The 14,795-nt window shown below is 39.9% G+C and overlaps 1 protein-coding gene and 1 long non-coding RNA gene across 7 annotated transcripts in view; one reads left to right on the top strand and one right to left on the bottom strand.

Moving 5' to 3' along the window:
• LOC147577102 (uncharacterized) overlaps positions 1–14,795 on the bottom strand; it is a 90,844-nt gene that overhangs the window by 44,384 nt on the left and 31,665 nt on the right. The gene's annotated exons all lie outside the window — the stretch shown is intronic.
• The window catches only part of RBMS3 (RNA binding motif single stranded interacting protein 3), a 1,106,864-nt gene that overhangs the window by 1,082,236 nt on the left and 9,833 nt on the right, over positions 1–14,795 (top strand). For 3 of the 6 annotated variants that reach the window (XM_086720584.1, XM_086720587.1, XM_086720585.1), the window contains one exon: positions 2,623–2,750. In XM_086720584.1, the coding sequence (XP_086576710.1) occupies positions 2,623–2,750 (128 nt within the window). Of the gene's footprint in view, positions 1–2,622; positions 2,755–14,795 lie in introns of those variants that run through there. The other 3 variants (XM_025913105.2, XM_025913104.2, XM_025913107.2) reach the window with 1 other exon arrangement.

Genomic DNA, 14,795 nt, shown 5'->3' with positions numbered 1-14,795 from the left:
AAAAGTTGCACCATTCTTACTGTTCTGAATACCTCAAATGATGAAGTCATCTTGTCTTTGGGACTTTGGACTCAAAGGGAAGCTTTGTCCCTTTTCTTCTCTCTTTCCACTGGGTTGAATCCAATAACATGTTGAGTACATGTTATTTTACTCAACAGAGCCAGCAAGCTACATAGAAAGGGAGGGAGCATACAGCTATGAGCTAGTGGTAAAACACTTAGACATGTATATTTCTCTCTAGTTCTAGCCATTATTATCTCTTGCCCCTCATCCCCATCTCCTGATGACATTTGCCATTATGGTCACAGTGCATTGCTTCCCATCAGCTGGGACTTCTCTGCAGTCCATGCTATTGCTACTTCATGAGTTGGCCAGAAACTAGGGTGTCAGCACCCCTCCACATGGAAGTCTACCATGACATTTTCAACCTCTGGAGCGACAGAGTTTGGGAAAATCTTTACAGAATTGGATTTTACAAAACATTTGACATATTTGTTTTGGGGGTGTGACAGATGTTTACTAGTACCAAAGTTTGGGAAATACAGAAGTTTAAGAGGACACCATCGTGTAATTTAGGAAACCAGGGAGGTCCAATTTTAAATCTTTTATGTGCTCTAGACCTGTGGGCCCCAAAGAATGTGTCAGTATTAAACAGGTTTTAACTGGCTTTTCATAATTTCAAAAGACTGTGATTAAAATACGTGTGGGTTTTTGTTTGTTTGTTTGTTTGGGTTTTAGGGTTTTTTTTTTGCTATATTTGGCCATCAAAAAGCATCTAGGTCATCAATTAATGAATCTAGATACTTTAGGCACTTTGAGCATGTTTGCATTTCTCTTTGTCTACATTGACATATGGATATATTTATCTACAGAATTTGAGCACTTTGATGACTATAAAATAATGGGACACATCTGACAGTGTGACTTATTGGAAACAGTCTAATTATAGTTCAAGAAGAAGTTTATCATTACAAAAAGTCTTTCAGGGCACCTGGCTGGCTCAGTAGATGCAGCATGCAACTCAATCTCAGGGTCATGAGTTCAAGCCCCACACCGGGCATAGAGATTACCAAACAAAACAAAACAAAACAAAACAAAAACAAAAAAACAACCTTTCATTAAGAAAAATGTAGAGGGGCGCCTGGGTGGCGCAGTCGGTTAAGCGTCCGACTTCAGCCAGGTCACGATCTCGCGGTCCGTGAGTTCGAGCCCCGCATCAGGCTCTGGGCTGATGGCTCAGAGCCTGGAGCCTGTTTCCGATTCTGTGTCTCCCTCTCTCTCTGCCCCTCCCCCGTTCATGCTCTGTCTCTCTCTGTCCCAAAAATAAATAAACGTTGAAAAAAAAAAAAAATTTGAAAGAAAAATGCAGGTACATTGCTTTGAATTTGTGCTTATAAGTTAAAGCAACTATTTATTCTCTATGTAAAACACTGAAAATTCACCAACATCCACACAAATACTTATGGGAGGTTCAGAAAAATGTATAATACCAAATAGTATATTAGGGAAAAAGAGATTGAGGTAATATAGGGAGAATTTTTAGATTCTAAGGAACAATTTTAGGGATGTTTAGTGAGGGACAGAGAGTTGGTCAAGAATGTTTGAAAGCTGACATCCCTGCAGGTGTCCAGGGCTATAAGTAAAACCAAGAGAATGTTTTCAGAGAGATGCCCTTCCTACCATGTATCAAATAAAACCACCTGTGCCTCTCTCAGAATCAGACATCTGATCAACTTCTTCTTGGCATCTGTGACAAATGAGAGGGTGAGGGAAGTAGCAAATCAAAATTAAGGATATTTTTGTGTTTGTTTTCTGAAACCTCAAAATGAATTCTAGTTCATGTTGTCGAAAACAAAACAAAATAAATCAAATTGCTGAAAGGAAAGCCTACTTAACAGTATTGCTTTGAAAGAATTCCAAGCTTTTTTGCAGGTTTTTTTGTTGTTGTTGTTGGGTGGTCTGTTTAGGTCACAGTCCACTGTTTTGCCAGATCATAGAAACCTGACACACTGCACTACTCCAGGGAAATGTTTGAATATATAAGTTTTTATAGGAATCCTGCATGATTTTTTGATGAATAAATTATTATTTAGTGCAGCTATCTGCAACCAGGTTTAAAAGTTCTAAGTATGAGGGAGCCTGGGTGGCTTGGTCTGTTAAGCGTCTGACTCTTGATTTCTTCAGGTCATAATCTTAGTTTAGTGAGCTAGAGCCCGGCGTTGGGTTCCATGCTGGCAACAGAAAGCCTGCTTAGGATTCTCTCTCTCTCTCCCTTTTTCTCTGCCGCTTCCCCCTCACACACACTCTCTCTCTCTCTCCCTCATAATAAATAAATAAAAACTTTAAAAAAAAAACAGTTAAGTATGGTGAAGGTGATTTTCTGACGATTCAACTGCTCTAGGGACTTCTGAAAGCAAAACTTCTTGATGACAGATTGGAATGAATTTCTCAGCTCTTATCAAAATGTGCTGTGGTTTTCCTTTGAGTACTTCTTGTGGCTTCATTTGGCTGAGTGCAATTCCGTTCAAGCCAAATAGAAGAAGGATATTCCCTATTGTCCATCTGGAAAAAGGCCCTTTGCTAAAGCCAGTAAGGCTTTTGTGTTCTTATTTGCCTCCTTAGGGTGTTGTTGCTGATACCTCTCCCCAGACAGTGGCACCTTCATCCCAGGACACCAGTGGTCAGCAGCAACAGATAGCAGTGGACACATCCAACGAACATGCACCTGCATATTCTTACCAACAGTCTAAGTAAGTTCGGGCTACACTAAACTCTTTCCCTCAAGATCAAGCATCTTGACAACCATTCTCTCGTGTTGTATCTGTTAGCTTTTGTGGCAATACAGACCATCCCAAACTTAGTGACAAGCATGGATTTAGTTCATGATTGTGAGTTGGCAATCTGAGCTGGTCTCAGGTGGGTGATTCTTCTGGTCTTGACTAGAATTGCTCAAGTACCTGGGGACAGCTGATGGTCATTTTCACAGCTCTGCCTCTGGGTGTTGTCTGTTGGTTGAATAATGGAAGCAACTGCATCATGACCAGCACTTTTCAATCTGTTTGTGATGTATTTACTACTGCCCCATAGCCCAAATCAAGTCACATGGCCAAGCCCACAGTTAATGTAAGAGTTCACCTCCAAGCCTTAAATACAGAAAGGGGCATTAAAAGAAAAATCTACTGTACATATTTTGGAAAAACTCCAATATTCCCCCCTGAAACTAGATAGTGAGCCTGTATTCTTAAATGAAGACAATAACACTCCCTTTGCGGAGTTGCCTTGAATACCCAGCAAAGCACTTCATGAAAAGGGGTACTGTAAAATATAAAACAATGTAGAGACCTATTCAGTAATTAAATGACAAAACAAAAATCATGTATCAGAATTACTCTTGCAAATCTTTAAATCACTTGTAAAGTACAGTTGGCTTTGTGTTGACTAATTATGTAGACTAAAACTTGAGAGGTTTGAAACCAAAGGAATTAACAACAATTCAGTCTATATACAGATGTCTTGCTATGCAAACTATTCTAATTGGTAGGTAACAGTCAAAGCCCTGGTGGATAGAGAATTCCTAAGAGCTCCTTCCTGTCTGCAGAGTGTTGCTCCCATCTCTTGATCATTCCTCTTTGATCTCAATATGCATATATTTGTTTGTTGTTGAAAGATTAATCATGGTAATGGAGTCTTCCACACCTAGTTTCGCTTCTAAAGGCAGTCCTCCAAATTAAATGTGCTCATAATGGGACTTAACTTTTACTATTATTATTATTGTTATTACTATCACATAACAACTTTCAGGAAAGATTCATAAGAATAAAGCAGTTTGTGTTTTGTTTTTTGTTTTTATTTTTAATTCACCTATAGCCTACATGAATCACTTTAACACACACTGAACAACATGCTGGTCTCTGGCAGTCTGTTCCAAGCATACTGAAATATTTTCATTCTGTTCAGAGGGTAATAATATGTGAGAAAGGAGTGGAGAATGTGTGGAAGCACATTGAGAGACACTGGTGGGAATGAGAGCTAATGTATTTGCCAGAAACACTTGGAGAGTAGGTGAAGCTTGCTTTTGCTGTTTCAGAGCATACTGAGGAAACTAGTGATCCTACACCCTTCTTCCTAACAGTTTAGTGCTCTTTGCATACATAAAAGAGATTCTTGGGGTGCCTGGGTGGCTCAGTCAGTTAAGTGTCCAACTTCAGCTCAGATCATGACCTCATGGTTTGTGAGGTCGAGCCCCCATCTAGCTCTGTGCTGACAGCTCTACTGTTACTCCCTCTCTCTCTCTCAAAAATACATAAATTTAAATAAATAAATAAAAAGATTCTTTCATTTGCCAAGTCAACAACTATTGAAATAGTACCTCCTATGTGACAGACAGAATTCCAGACACCAGGGACTAAAAGAGGCAGGTGCCTTCCCTACTGGCTTGGAGTTTCCTTCCTGCTAGAAGTAGACTCACAGTAGACCAGTCATCAAACAATCAGAATTGCAAAGCAAATATTTAAAAAAGATTCTTGTGAGGAGCCAAGATGCTGGAGGAGCATGGAAGTTTTTTTGTGTGTCTCGCATCCATGAAATACAGCCAGATCAACACTATCCTGCACTATCCTGGATCAACCATCCTGCACACCTAGAAAACTGATTTGAGGATTAACACAACCATCTGCACGAGCAGAACCACAGAATTCAGCAGGGGCATGGTGCAGAGAGGTAAAATGGGGGAGAAAGAAGCCATGGAGGGCAGGGATCTGTTTTTGCCTTCGGAGAGCAGACCGAGATGGGGGTGGGGTGGGGGGGGGAGTATGGGGAAAGCACCCCACACCCCCAAAGCATCTGGAGAGAAAGTGGAAAGCTGGAAACAGCTTCAGGGACTGAACTAAAAATGAGAAAGGGGAAAGGAGAGGATTTAAATTCCATAAGACACTATAAACAGAGGGAGCACAGAGACTGAAATTCTACAGCTCATTATCTGGTGGAGTTCTGGTGAGAAAGGTGAATTCCCAGGAGCAGTGTCAAGACTGGGGTCTTCAGGCCACAGGGAGAGGCGGTTCCCCTGCTGGGAGGACTCCCTACAGGCAAAGGCCACAGTGGACCCGGGATAATGGTCACATTCGCTGGTGCTGGAACAAGGTCATTAGGGGTGAAGCCTAGAGCCAGATATCAGTTGTGATTTGCCATAATCCCTGAAATACTGCTGCTAAACGATCATGTGAACTTTTTCTGGGGTAGGATGTCACACAGCCACAGTCTCTGGGTGTCAGCAAACAGCACGGTCCCACCAACCTTCCTGGGTGCTGCCAGCACCCAGCCATTGCTTGGTGAAACCCTCCCATAGAGGGGCAGACTGGTCAAAACTGCAGTCCCTCAGAAATAAGGGGTCAGGAAAAATAGTCGCATCCAAAATAAAACTCAGGAGGGAGGTGCTGCCTGGGGCTTGGTCACAGACAGTGTAAAAGCGGGGAGTGGACGGAAGCCAAAGACAAAGGACGGGTCCACGATTGCTGGTCAGGGAGAACGATACTAGAGACTGGGTAGCTGGATGACGCTATTTTCACCACTCCCGCGTATGCAACATACGCACCTACAAACACCACAACAATCCACCCCAGTAAGCTAAGCAGCACCATCTAGTGAGAAACAGAGCCATTACACTAAGCCCCACCCAACTGGGCCAACCTCCCTCTTTGGGAACAAAAATCTCTCATTCTGCTTAGTTTACAGACTATAAAGCGCTTCATAATTTGACTTGTAGGGGAAACCTAATTTCAAACGTGTTTCAGTCTCTTCACTGGTCCATCTACTCAATTTTCTTTCTTTTTTCTTTTTCATTTCTTTTTCTTGAATACGGAAGGAGAAAAATTATTTTTATTCTCAATCTTTATTAAAAAATGTTCTTTGATTTTTTTCTGCTGTATTTTTTACATTTCTGTAAATTTTTTCAAACTCTGTTTTACTTCCAACATTTCATTTTATTCTATTTCAGTGTATTCATTTTTTCAAATTTTCAAGTGATTGCTTTTTTTTTTACTTTCCCCTTTTTTCTCTAATCCACAAGCCCCTTTCAGCACCCAGACCAAAGCACATCTAGGACCTAGCATCATTTATTTCATTTTTTGTGTGTGTTTGTGTTGTCTTTAATTTTTTAATTTTAATTTTTTAACTGTAATTTTTTTAATTGTAAATTTTTTTTACCTCATTAATTCCTTTTCTTCCTTCAAAATGATGAAACAAAGCAATTCACCCCAAAAGAAAGAGCAGGAAGAACGACAGCCAGGGACTTAACCAACACAGATATAAGCAAGATGTCTGAACCAGAATTTAGACTCACGATAATAGGAATACTAGCTGGAGCCGAAAATAGATTTGAATCCCTTTCTGTGGAGATAAAAGAAGTAAAAACTAGTCAGGATAAAATAAAAAATGCTATAACTGAGATGCAAATCAAATGGATGCCACAGCAGCAAGAAGGGATGTGGCAGAGCAGAGAATCAGCAATATAGAGGACAAACTTATGAAGGATAATGAAGCAGAAAAAGAGGGAGACTAAGGCAAAAGAGCATGATATAACAATTAGAGAAATCAGTGACCCATTAAAAAGGAACAACATCAGAATTCCAGAAATCCCAGAAGTCCAGGAGTCCCAGAAGATGGAGAGAGAGAAATAGGGGTAGAAGGGTTATGTGAGCAAATCATAGTGGAAAACTTCCTAACCTGGGGAAAGACACAGACATCAAAATCCAGGAAGCACAGAGAACTCCTGTTAGATTCAACCAAAACCGACCATCAACAAGGCATATCATAGTCAAATTCACAAAATACTCAGGCAAGGAAAGAATCATGAAAGCAGCAGGGGAAAATGTCTTTCACCTACAAGGGAAGACAGATCAGGTTAGCAGCAGAGTTATCCAGAGAAACTCAGCAGTCCAGAAAGGAGTGGCAGGATATATTCAATGTGCTGAATGAGAAAAATATGCAGCCAAGAATTTTTTATCCAGCAAGGACGTCATTCAAAGTAGAATTTTTTTTATCCAGCAAGGATGTCATTCAAATTAAAGGAGTTTGTGACCACTAAACCAGTCCTGCAAGAAATTTTAAGGAGGACTCTCTGAGGGGAGAAAAGATGAAAATGCATGCATACATACATACCTACATACATACCAAAAGCAACAAAGACTAAAAAGGACCAGAGACACCACCAGAAACTCCAACTCTACAAGCAACATAATGGCAATAAATTCATACCTTTGAGTACATACTCTAAATGTCAATGGACTCTATGCTCCAATCAAAAGATATAGGGTAACAGAATGGATGAGAAAAAAAGATCCATCTTTATGCTGTTTACAAGAGACCAACTTTAGACCTAAAGACACCTTCAGATTGTAAGTAAGGGGATGGAAACCATCTATCATGCTAATTGTCGACAAAAGAAAGCTGGAGTAGCCATACTTATGTGAGACAATCTAGACTTTCAAATAAAGACTGGAACAAGAGATGAAGAAGGGCATTATATCATAATTAAGTGGTCTATCCACCAAGAAGACCTAACAATGATAAACATTTATGTTCCAAATGTGGATCACCCAAATTTGTAAATCAATTAATCACAACCATAAAGAAACTCACTGATGATAACACCATAATAGTAGGGGACTTCAACACCACTTTCAGCAATATAAAGATCATCTAATCAGAAAATCAATAAGGAACAATGGCTGTGAATGACACAGGACCAAATGGACCTAACAGATATATTCAAAACATTTCATCCTAAAGCCACAGAATATACATTCTTCTCTAGTGCACATGGAACATTCTCCAGAATACACCACATACTGGGATACATATCAGCCCTCAACAAGTACAAAAATATTGAGATAATACTGTGCCTATTGTCAGACCACAATGCTATGAAACTCGAAATCAACCACAAGAGAAAATTTGGAAAGGTAACAAATACTTGGAGACTAAAGGCCATCCTACTAAAGAATGAATGGGCTAACCAGGAAATTAAAGAAGAAATTAAAAGTACATGGAAGCCAATGAAAATGATAGCACCACAGCCCAAAACCTCTGGGATGCAGCAAAGGTGGTCATAAGAGGAAAGTATATAGCAATCCAGGCCTTCCTAAAGAAGGAAGAAAGGTCTCAGATATACAACCTAACTTTACACCTTAAAGAACTGGAAAAAGAACAGCAAATAAAACCCAAAACCAGCAGAAGACAGGGAATAATAAAGATTAGAGAAGAAACCAATGCTACTGAAAGCCAAAAACAAACAAACAGTAAAACAGATCAATGAAACCAGAAGCTGGTTCTTTGAAAGAATTAACAAAATGGATAAACCACTAGCCAGTTTGATCAAAAAGAAAAAGGAAAAGACCCAAATAAATAAAATCAAGAATGAAAGAGGACAGATCACAACCAACACAGCAGAAATAAAAATAATAATAAGAGAATATTATGAGCAACTGTACAGCAATAAAATGGGCAACTGGAAGAAATGGATGCATTCCTAGAAACATACACACTACCAAAACTCAAAGAGGAAGAAATAGAAAATTTGAACAGACCCGTAACCAGTAAAGAAATTGACTTAGTAATGAAAAATCTCCCAAAAAACAAGAGTCCAGGGCCAGATGGCTTTCCAGGGGGAATTCTACCAAACGTTTAAGGAAGAGTTAACACCTAGTCTCTCGAAGCTATTCCAAAGAATAGAAATGGAAGGAAAACTTCCAAACTCTTTCTATGAAGCCAGCATTACCTTGATTCCAAAACCAAAGACCTCACTAAAAAGGAGAACTATAGGCCAATTTCCCTGATGAAATGGATGCAAAAATCCTCAACAAGATATTAACCAACTGGATCCAACAATACATTAAAAAAATTATTCACCACGACCAAATGGGATTTCTACCTGGGATGCAGGGTGGTTCAATATCAGTAAAACAATCAAAGTGATTCATCACATCAATAAACAAAAGGATAAGAACCATATGATCCTCTCAATAGATGCAGAGAAAACATTTGACAAAATAGAGCATCCTTTCTTGATAAAAACCCTCAAGAAAGTAGTGGTAGAAGGATCATACCTCGAGAACATAAAAGCCATTTATGGAAGACCCAACGCTAATCTCATCCTCAATGGGGAAACACTGAGAGCTTTCCCCCTAAGGTCAGGAACAAGACAGGAATGTCCACCCTCACCACCATTATTCAACATAGGATTGGAAGTCTTAGTCTCAGCAATCAGACAACACAAAGAAATAAAACACAAATCAGCCAGAAGGAGGTCAAACCTTCACTCTTCGTAGATGGCAAGATACTCTATATGGAAAACCCAAAAGATTCCACCAAAAAACTGCTAGAACTGATTCATGAATTCAACAAAGTTGCAGGATATAAAATCAATGCACAGAAATCCGTTGCATTCCTATATACCAACAATGAAGCAACAGAAAGAGAAGTCAAGGAATTGGTCCCATTTACACTTGCACCAAAACCCATAAAATACCTAGGAATAAATCTAGCTAAAGAGGTGAAAAATCTATACACTGAAAACTATAGGAAGCTTATGAAAGAAATGGAAGAAGACACACTCAAAAAAAGGAAAAATATTCCATTCTTCTGGATAGGAAGAACAAATATTATTAAAATGTCAATACTACCCAAAGCAATCTACATATTCAATGCAATATCTATGAAAATAACACCACCATTTTTCACAGAGCTAGAACAAACAATCCTAAAATTTGTATGGGACCAGAAATGACCCCGAATAGACAAAGCAATCTTAAAAAAAAAAAAAAAAAAAAAAAAAAAAAAAACCAAAGCAGGAGTCATCACAATCCCAGACTTCAAGCTGTTTTACAAAGCTGTAATCATCAAGACAGTATGGTACTGGCACTAAAACAGACACAGAGATTAATGGAACAGAATAGAGAACCCAGAAATGGCCCCACAAACGTATGGCCAACTAATCTTTGACAAATCAGGGAAGAATATCCAATGGAATAAAGGCGGTCACTTCAGCAAGGGGTGCTGGGAAAACTGGACAGCGACATGCAGAAGAATGAACCTGGGCCACTTTCTTATACCATACACAAAAATAAACTCAAAATGGATGAAAGACCTCAATGTAAGATAGGAAGCCATCAAAATCCTCGAGGAGAAAGCAGGCAAAAACCTCTGTGAATTTGGCCACAGCAACTTCTCACTCAACACTTCTCTGGAGGCAAGAGAAACAAAAGCAAAAATGAACTATTGGGACCTCATCAAAATAAAAAGCTTCTGCAGAGCAAAGGAAACAGTCAGCAAAACTAAAAGGCAACCGATGGAATGGGAGAAGATATTTGCAAATGACATATCAGATAAAGGGTTAGTATCCAAGATCTATAAAGAACTCATGAAACTCAACACCCAAAAAACAATCCCATGAAGAAATGGGCAAAAGACATGAATAGACACTTCTCCAAAGAAGACGTCCAGATGGCCAACTGACACATGAAAAAATGCTCAACATCATCAAGGAAATACAGTTCAAAACCACAATGAGATACCACCTCACACCTGTCAGAATGGCTAAGATTAACCACTCAGGCAACATCAGATGTTGGCGAGGATGCAGAAAAAGGGGAACTCTTTTGCACTGCTGGTGGGAATGCAAACTGGTGGAGCCACTCTGGAAAACAGTATGGAGGTTCCTCAAAAAATTAAAAAATAGAACTACCCTATGAGCCAGCAATTGCACTACTAGGCATTTATCCACGGGATACAGGTGTGCTGTTTCGAAGGGACACATGCACCCCATGCTTATAGCAGCACTATCAACAATAGCCAAGGTATGGAAAGAGCCCAAATGTCCATGGATGGATGAACAGATAAAGAAGAAGTGGTATATATATACAATGGAGTATTAGTCGGCAATCAAAAAGAATGAAATCTTGGGGCGCCTGGGTGGCGCAGTCGGTTAAGCGTCCGACTTCAGCCAGGTCACGATCTCGCGGTCCGTGAGTTCGAGCCCCGCGTCGGGCTCTGGGCTGATGGCTCGGAGCCTGGAGCCTGTTTCCGATTCTGTGTCTCCCTCTCTCTCTGCCCCTCCCCCGTTCATGCTCTGTCTCTCTCTGTCCCAAAAATAAACGTTGAAAAAAAAAATTTAAAAAAAAATAAAAAATAAAATAAAAAAAAAAAAAAAAAAAAAAAAAGAATGAAATCTTGCCATTTGCAACTAGGTGGATGGACTAGAGGATATTATGCTAAGCAAAATCAGTCAGAGAAAGACAAATATCATATGACTTTTCTCATACTAGGCCTTTAAGACACAGAACAGATGAACACAAGGGAAGGGAAGCAAAAATAATACAAAAACAGGGAGAGGGACAAAACATAAGAGACTCTTAAATATGGAGAAGAAACAGAGGGTTACTAGAGGGGTTGTGGGAGGGGAGATGGGCTAAATGGGTAAGGGGCATTAAGGAATCTACTCCTGAAATCATTGTTGCAATAAATGCTAACTTGGATGTAAATTAAAAAAATAAAATATAAATAAAAATGTTTCAAAAAATTTTTAAAAAGATTCTTGTGATAGAAAGTGACAGGATAAATAGCTAAGACTTAGTATCTGGCAAGGCCTCTCACAGAGGCCTGGATCCAAAAGATAATTACAAGCTAATCTTGGAGAGATTTGAAGAAAAAACTTTGTAGGCAGTAAAAACAGGAAGTCCACAGGTCCAGAGTGGGACCTGCAACTGGAATGGTGAATTTGAGGGAACTGTAGGAAACAGAGTCAAACAGGCAGTTATATAGAGCCTTTATTACTTGTATACTTGACTTTGTGTAGAGGAATCATTCTCAGTTTTATTCGAAGAGAGCCCATGAAAGTTTTGGAAGGCATTATGAGAAAGAATGCCAGCAACTGAGTTTTATTTCAAGGAGTCCACTAACCAATGTAGTCTGAGTATGGAGGGATGTGTTTCAAGGATGGCTTTCAGGATACAAATTTCCCCCTTCTTGTCCTTCTTGGAACAACTTCTTTTCCCTGCCTGCTTCAGTCAGCTTCAGCTGCCTCCACTTACAGCCCACAATGGGATGTTCTCTTCTTTCTCAGGGTTGTCCTACCTTTCGTGACTACTGTGTGGTATAGTGAGGAAGGGAATGCTCTGCCTGACCCAGAGAGAACAGATGCCCGTGAGAGTCTCCACACACACCTTCACACTTGGAGTATCCAGCATCATGCCAGTTTCTATGCTAGGGGACGGGATCCCTACCCTTCAGAGCTTACAATCTAGTATGAAATTTAGGCATACACATAGGCAGGATATGTATGCTGCAAGGAAGAAAATGAACAGGGCTCTTTAAAAATAAAAATACCCTAGTGGGGTGCCTGGGCGGCTCAGTCGGTTATGCGTCCCAGCTCTGGGTTTCAGCTCTGGTCATGATCTCGTGGTTCAGGAGTGCAAGCCCTGCGTCAGGATCCACTGCTGACAGCACAGAGCCCCCGCTTGGGATTCTCACTCTTCCCCTGTCTCTGCCACACTCCCACTCACTTTCTCTGTCTCTCTCAAAAAAAATACATAAAATTAAAAAAGATAAAATAAATACTGTAGTAATAGGAGAATGCCTTTAATTTTTCTCAACTGGGTGAGCTTTGGTGGAGGTGGTAGCAACTCGAATGGGGTCTTACAGAGAGTCAAGCAGTGTTCCAGGTGTAGTAAAGGCTTGGCCAAAGTCCAGAGGTGGGAAAGCTCAGAGTGCTTCTTTGAGAAGTGGATTCAGAATAAGACAGTGGTGTAAAAAAGCAGACTGGACCCAGATTCTAATATCAGATGCCAGACTGAGGTGCTTGGACGCCATGTCGTCTGTCCTACAAGTGCTCCTCCAACTAAGGTGGACAGTGGATTTGGAAGCAACGGAAACAGTCCTATTATTGCAATGATCCAGACAAGAGGAAACAAAGGTTTGAGTAAGACTGTGGCAAGTGTGTAATGGGGTTGGGGTTGGGAGTAGGGGTGAGTTTGGGAGGGGATAGACTGAAGCAACTGGAAAAGGGAAAACAGGGCTTTGCAATGCCAAACACAACTATAGAGTTATTGATGCTACTAACAGAGGTACATGAGATAAAAACCAAAGAGAGCCTGAATTGTAGAGAAAGACAAGGAATTTAACTACCGTCAGAGTGAGTCAACTCAAACAAGCTTTATTCCTTGAAATATCAGAGGAAGTCTGAGGCTGACCAGGTAAAGCGTTGTGTTTAAACATTTTTCAAACTACCCCACGCCATGGTTATGTCCTTGAGCCATGGATTTTTATGGCTGAGAATGCTGAGCTTTCCACAGATAATAAGTACCAAAGAAAGAAACCTTCCACAGGTGTCCTTACAGCGGTAAACGTCATGGTAAGGGAGTCCTCATTCGAAGGAATTTTCTTTTGCACTCATGCAGGAACGTATGTTCCAGGATGGTCCACAGAGTGCGTTTGTTGCAACATGCCAGACATGAAAGCACCCCGAAATGTGGAACATTTCAAATGTGTGACATGGGAAAACTGCTTGCATCGCCTTGTGGACATTTCTTTAAACCTGGAGAAAAATTTTAACAGGTCCTGTTTACATTCTCAACTTCCTGTCTCTGACCTGCTACATAGTGCCAGGAACTTTTTTGACTTGAAATAACAACAATAAAATATTGAATGAAAACAAAAATTATTAACAATTAACAATAATATTGTTATTATTCTAAGTCAAATAGATTGACAAGCTAGTCTGAAATTTTAAAAAAGGAAGAAATTAATGTGATTCTATCCAAGTTTTTATCAGTTTCAGCCAAGGGAACCTGACCTGTGTTATGGTAAGACATGAGATTCTATAGAACCATTCAAGGAAGACACTGGGAATGGAGGTAAGCATGTGGGTCATGTAAACACCCGGGTTCTATTACTTATATAACCTTCACTGGGAAGAGTTCGAGGGATGCAAGAGTACCCACAGAGACATCTATCAAGGAAGCATTCAGAAGAAAGCAGGCACAAACAAGTTAATATGGCTTGCTCTGTATACTTGATAAAGGCCCAGCTCTGTTCTTTGTAAGTAATAGAAACATACTTAACATGAAAAATGCACTCTGATTAGATCTGACCATTTTTAGAGGCAGGACTACAGCCTCCCTGTATCTTCCACCTAGAGTGGAGGTGATCTCTAAAATATTTTAGCCAACCCACCCACGTTACCTCGAGTACTCTGGATTTCACAAATGGCAGCTTATATCCAGCATCATTGCACTACTTAACATGCCACTACTTTCTTCAGGCAACCCATTTCTAAGGATCATGATGCTAATTGACATAGGACAGTTTAAAGTACTCATGCAAACAAACCTCTGGCCTTCTTCATTAAGTGATAGCTGACCTCCTGTGGGGTGTGAAATTCTGACCAGGGTTAGCCTAGTGTCCTTGAAAAGTAACCTAACTCACCATAACATCTAGGCTAAAGGTTTTTTTTTAAAGTAAATTACAGACATCACAACAGGAGGTTGCAGGAGGAAAGTTGGAGAAGTAGAATGATGTGCAAATGAATAAAAAAGTTATATTTAGGATCGTCAGTAAATATTTTAATATTCCAAATTACACTTTTCAAGCTAAAAAAAACATTTCTACACATGTTGTACTCATGTTTTGTTTTGTTTTTTTCTTGTTAAAAGAGGCCCTTTGGGGCTCTTATCTGCAGACATGATACCTGTGGTTTATTTTGGAAGTTCTGTGGAAATTCCAATTCCTGTCCAAGTTTTCATCAG

This window comes from Puma concolor, chromosome C2, assembly GCF_028749965.1.
Source record: "Puma concolor isolate L17-30 chromosome C2, mPumCon1.1.hap2, whole genome shotgun sequence".
Lineage (NCBI taxonomy): Eukaryota > Metazoa > Chordata > Mammalia > Carnivora > Felidae > Puma > Puma concolor.
This window is presented reverse-complemented; position numbering and strand designations above follow the sequence as displayed.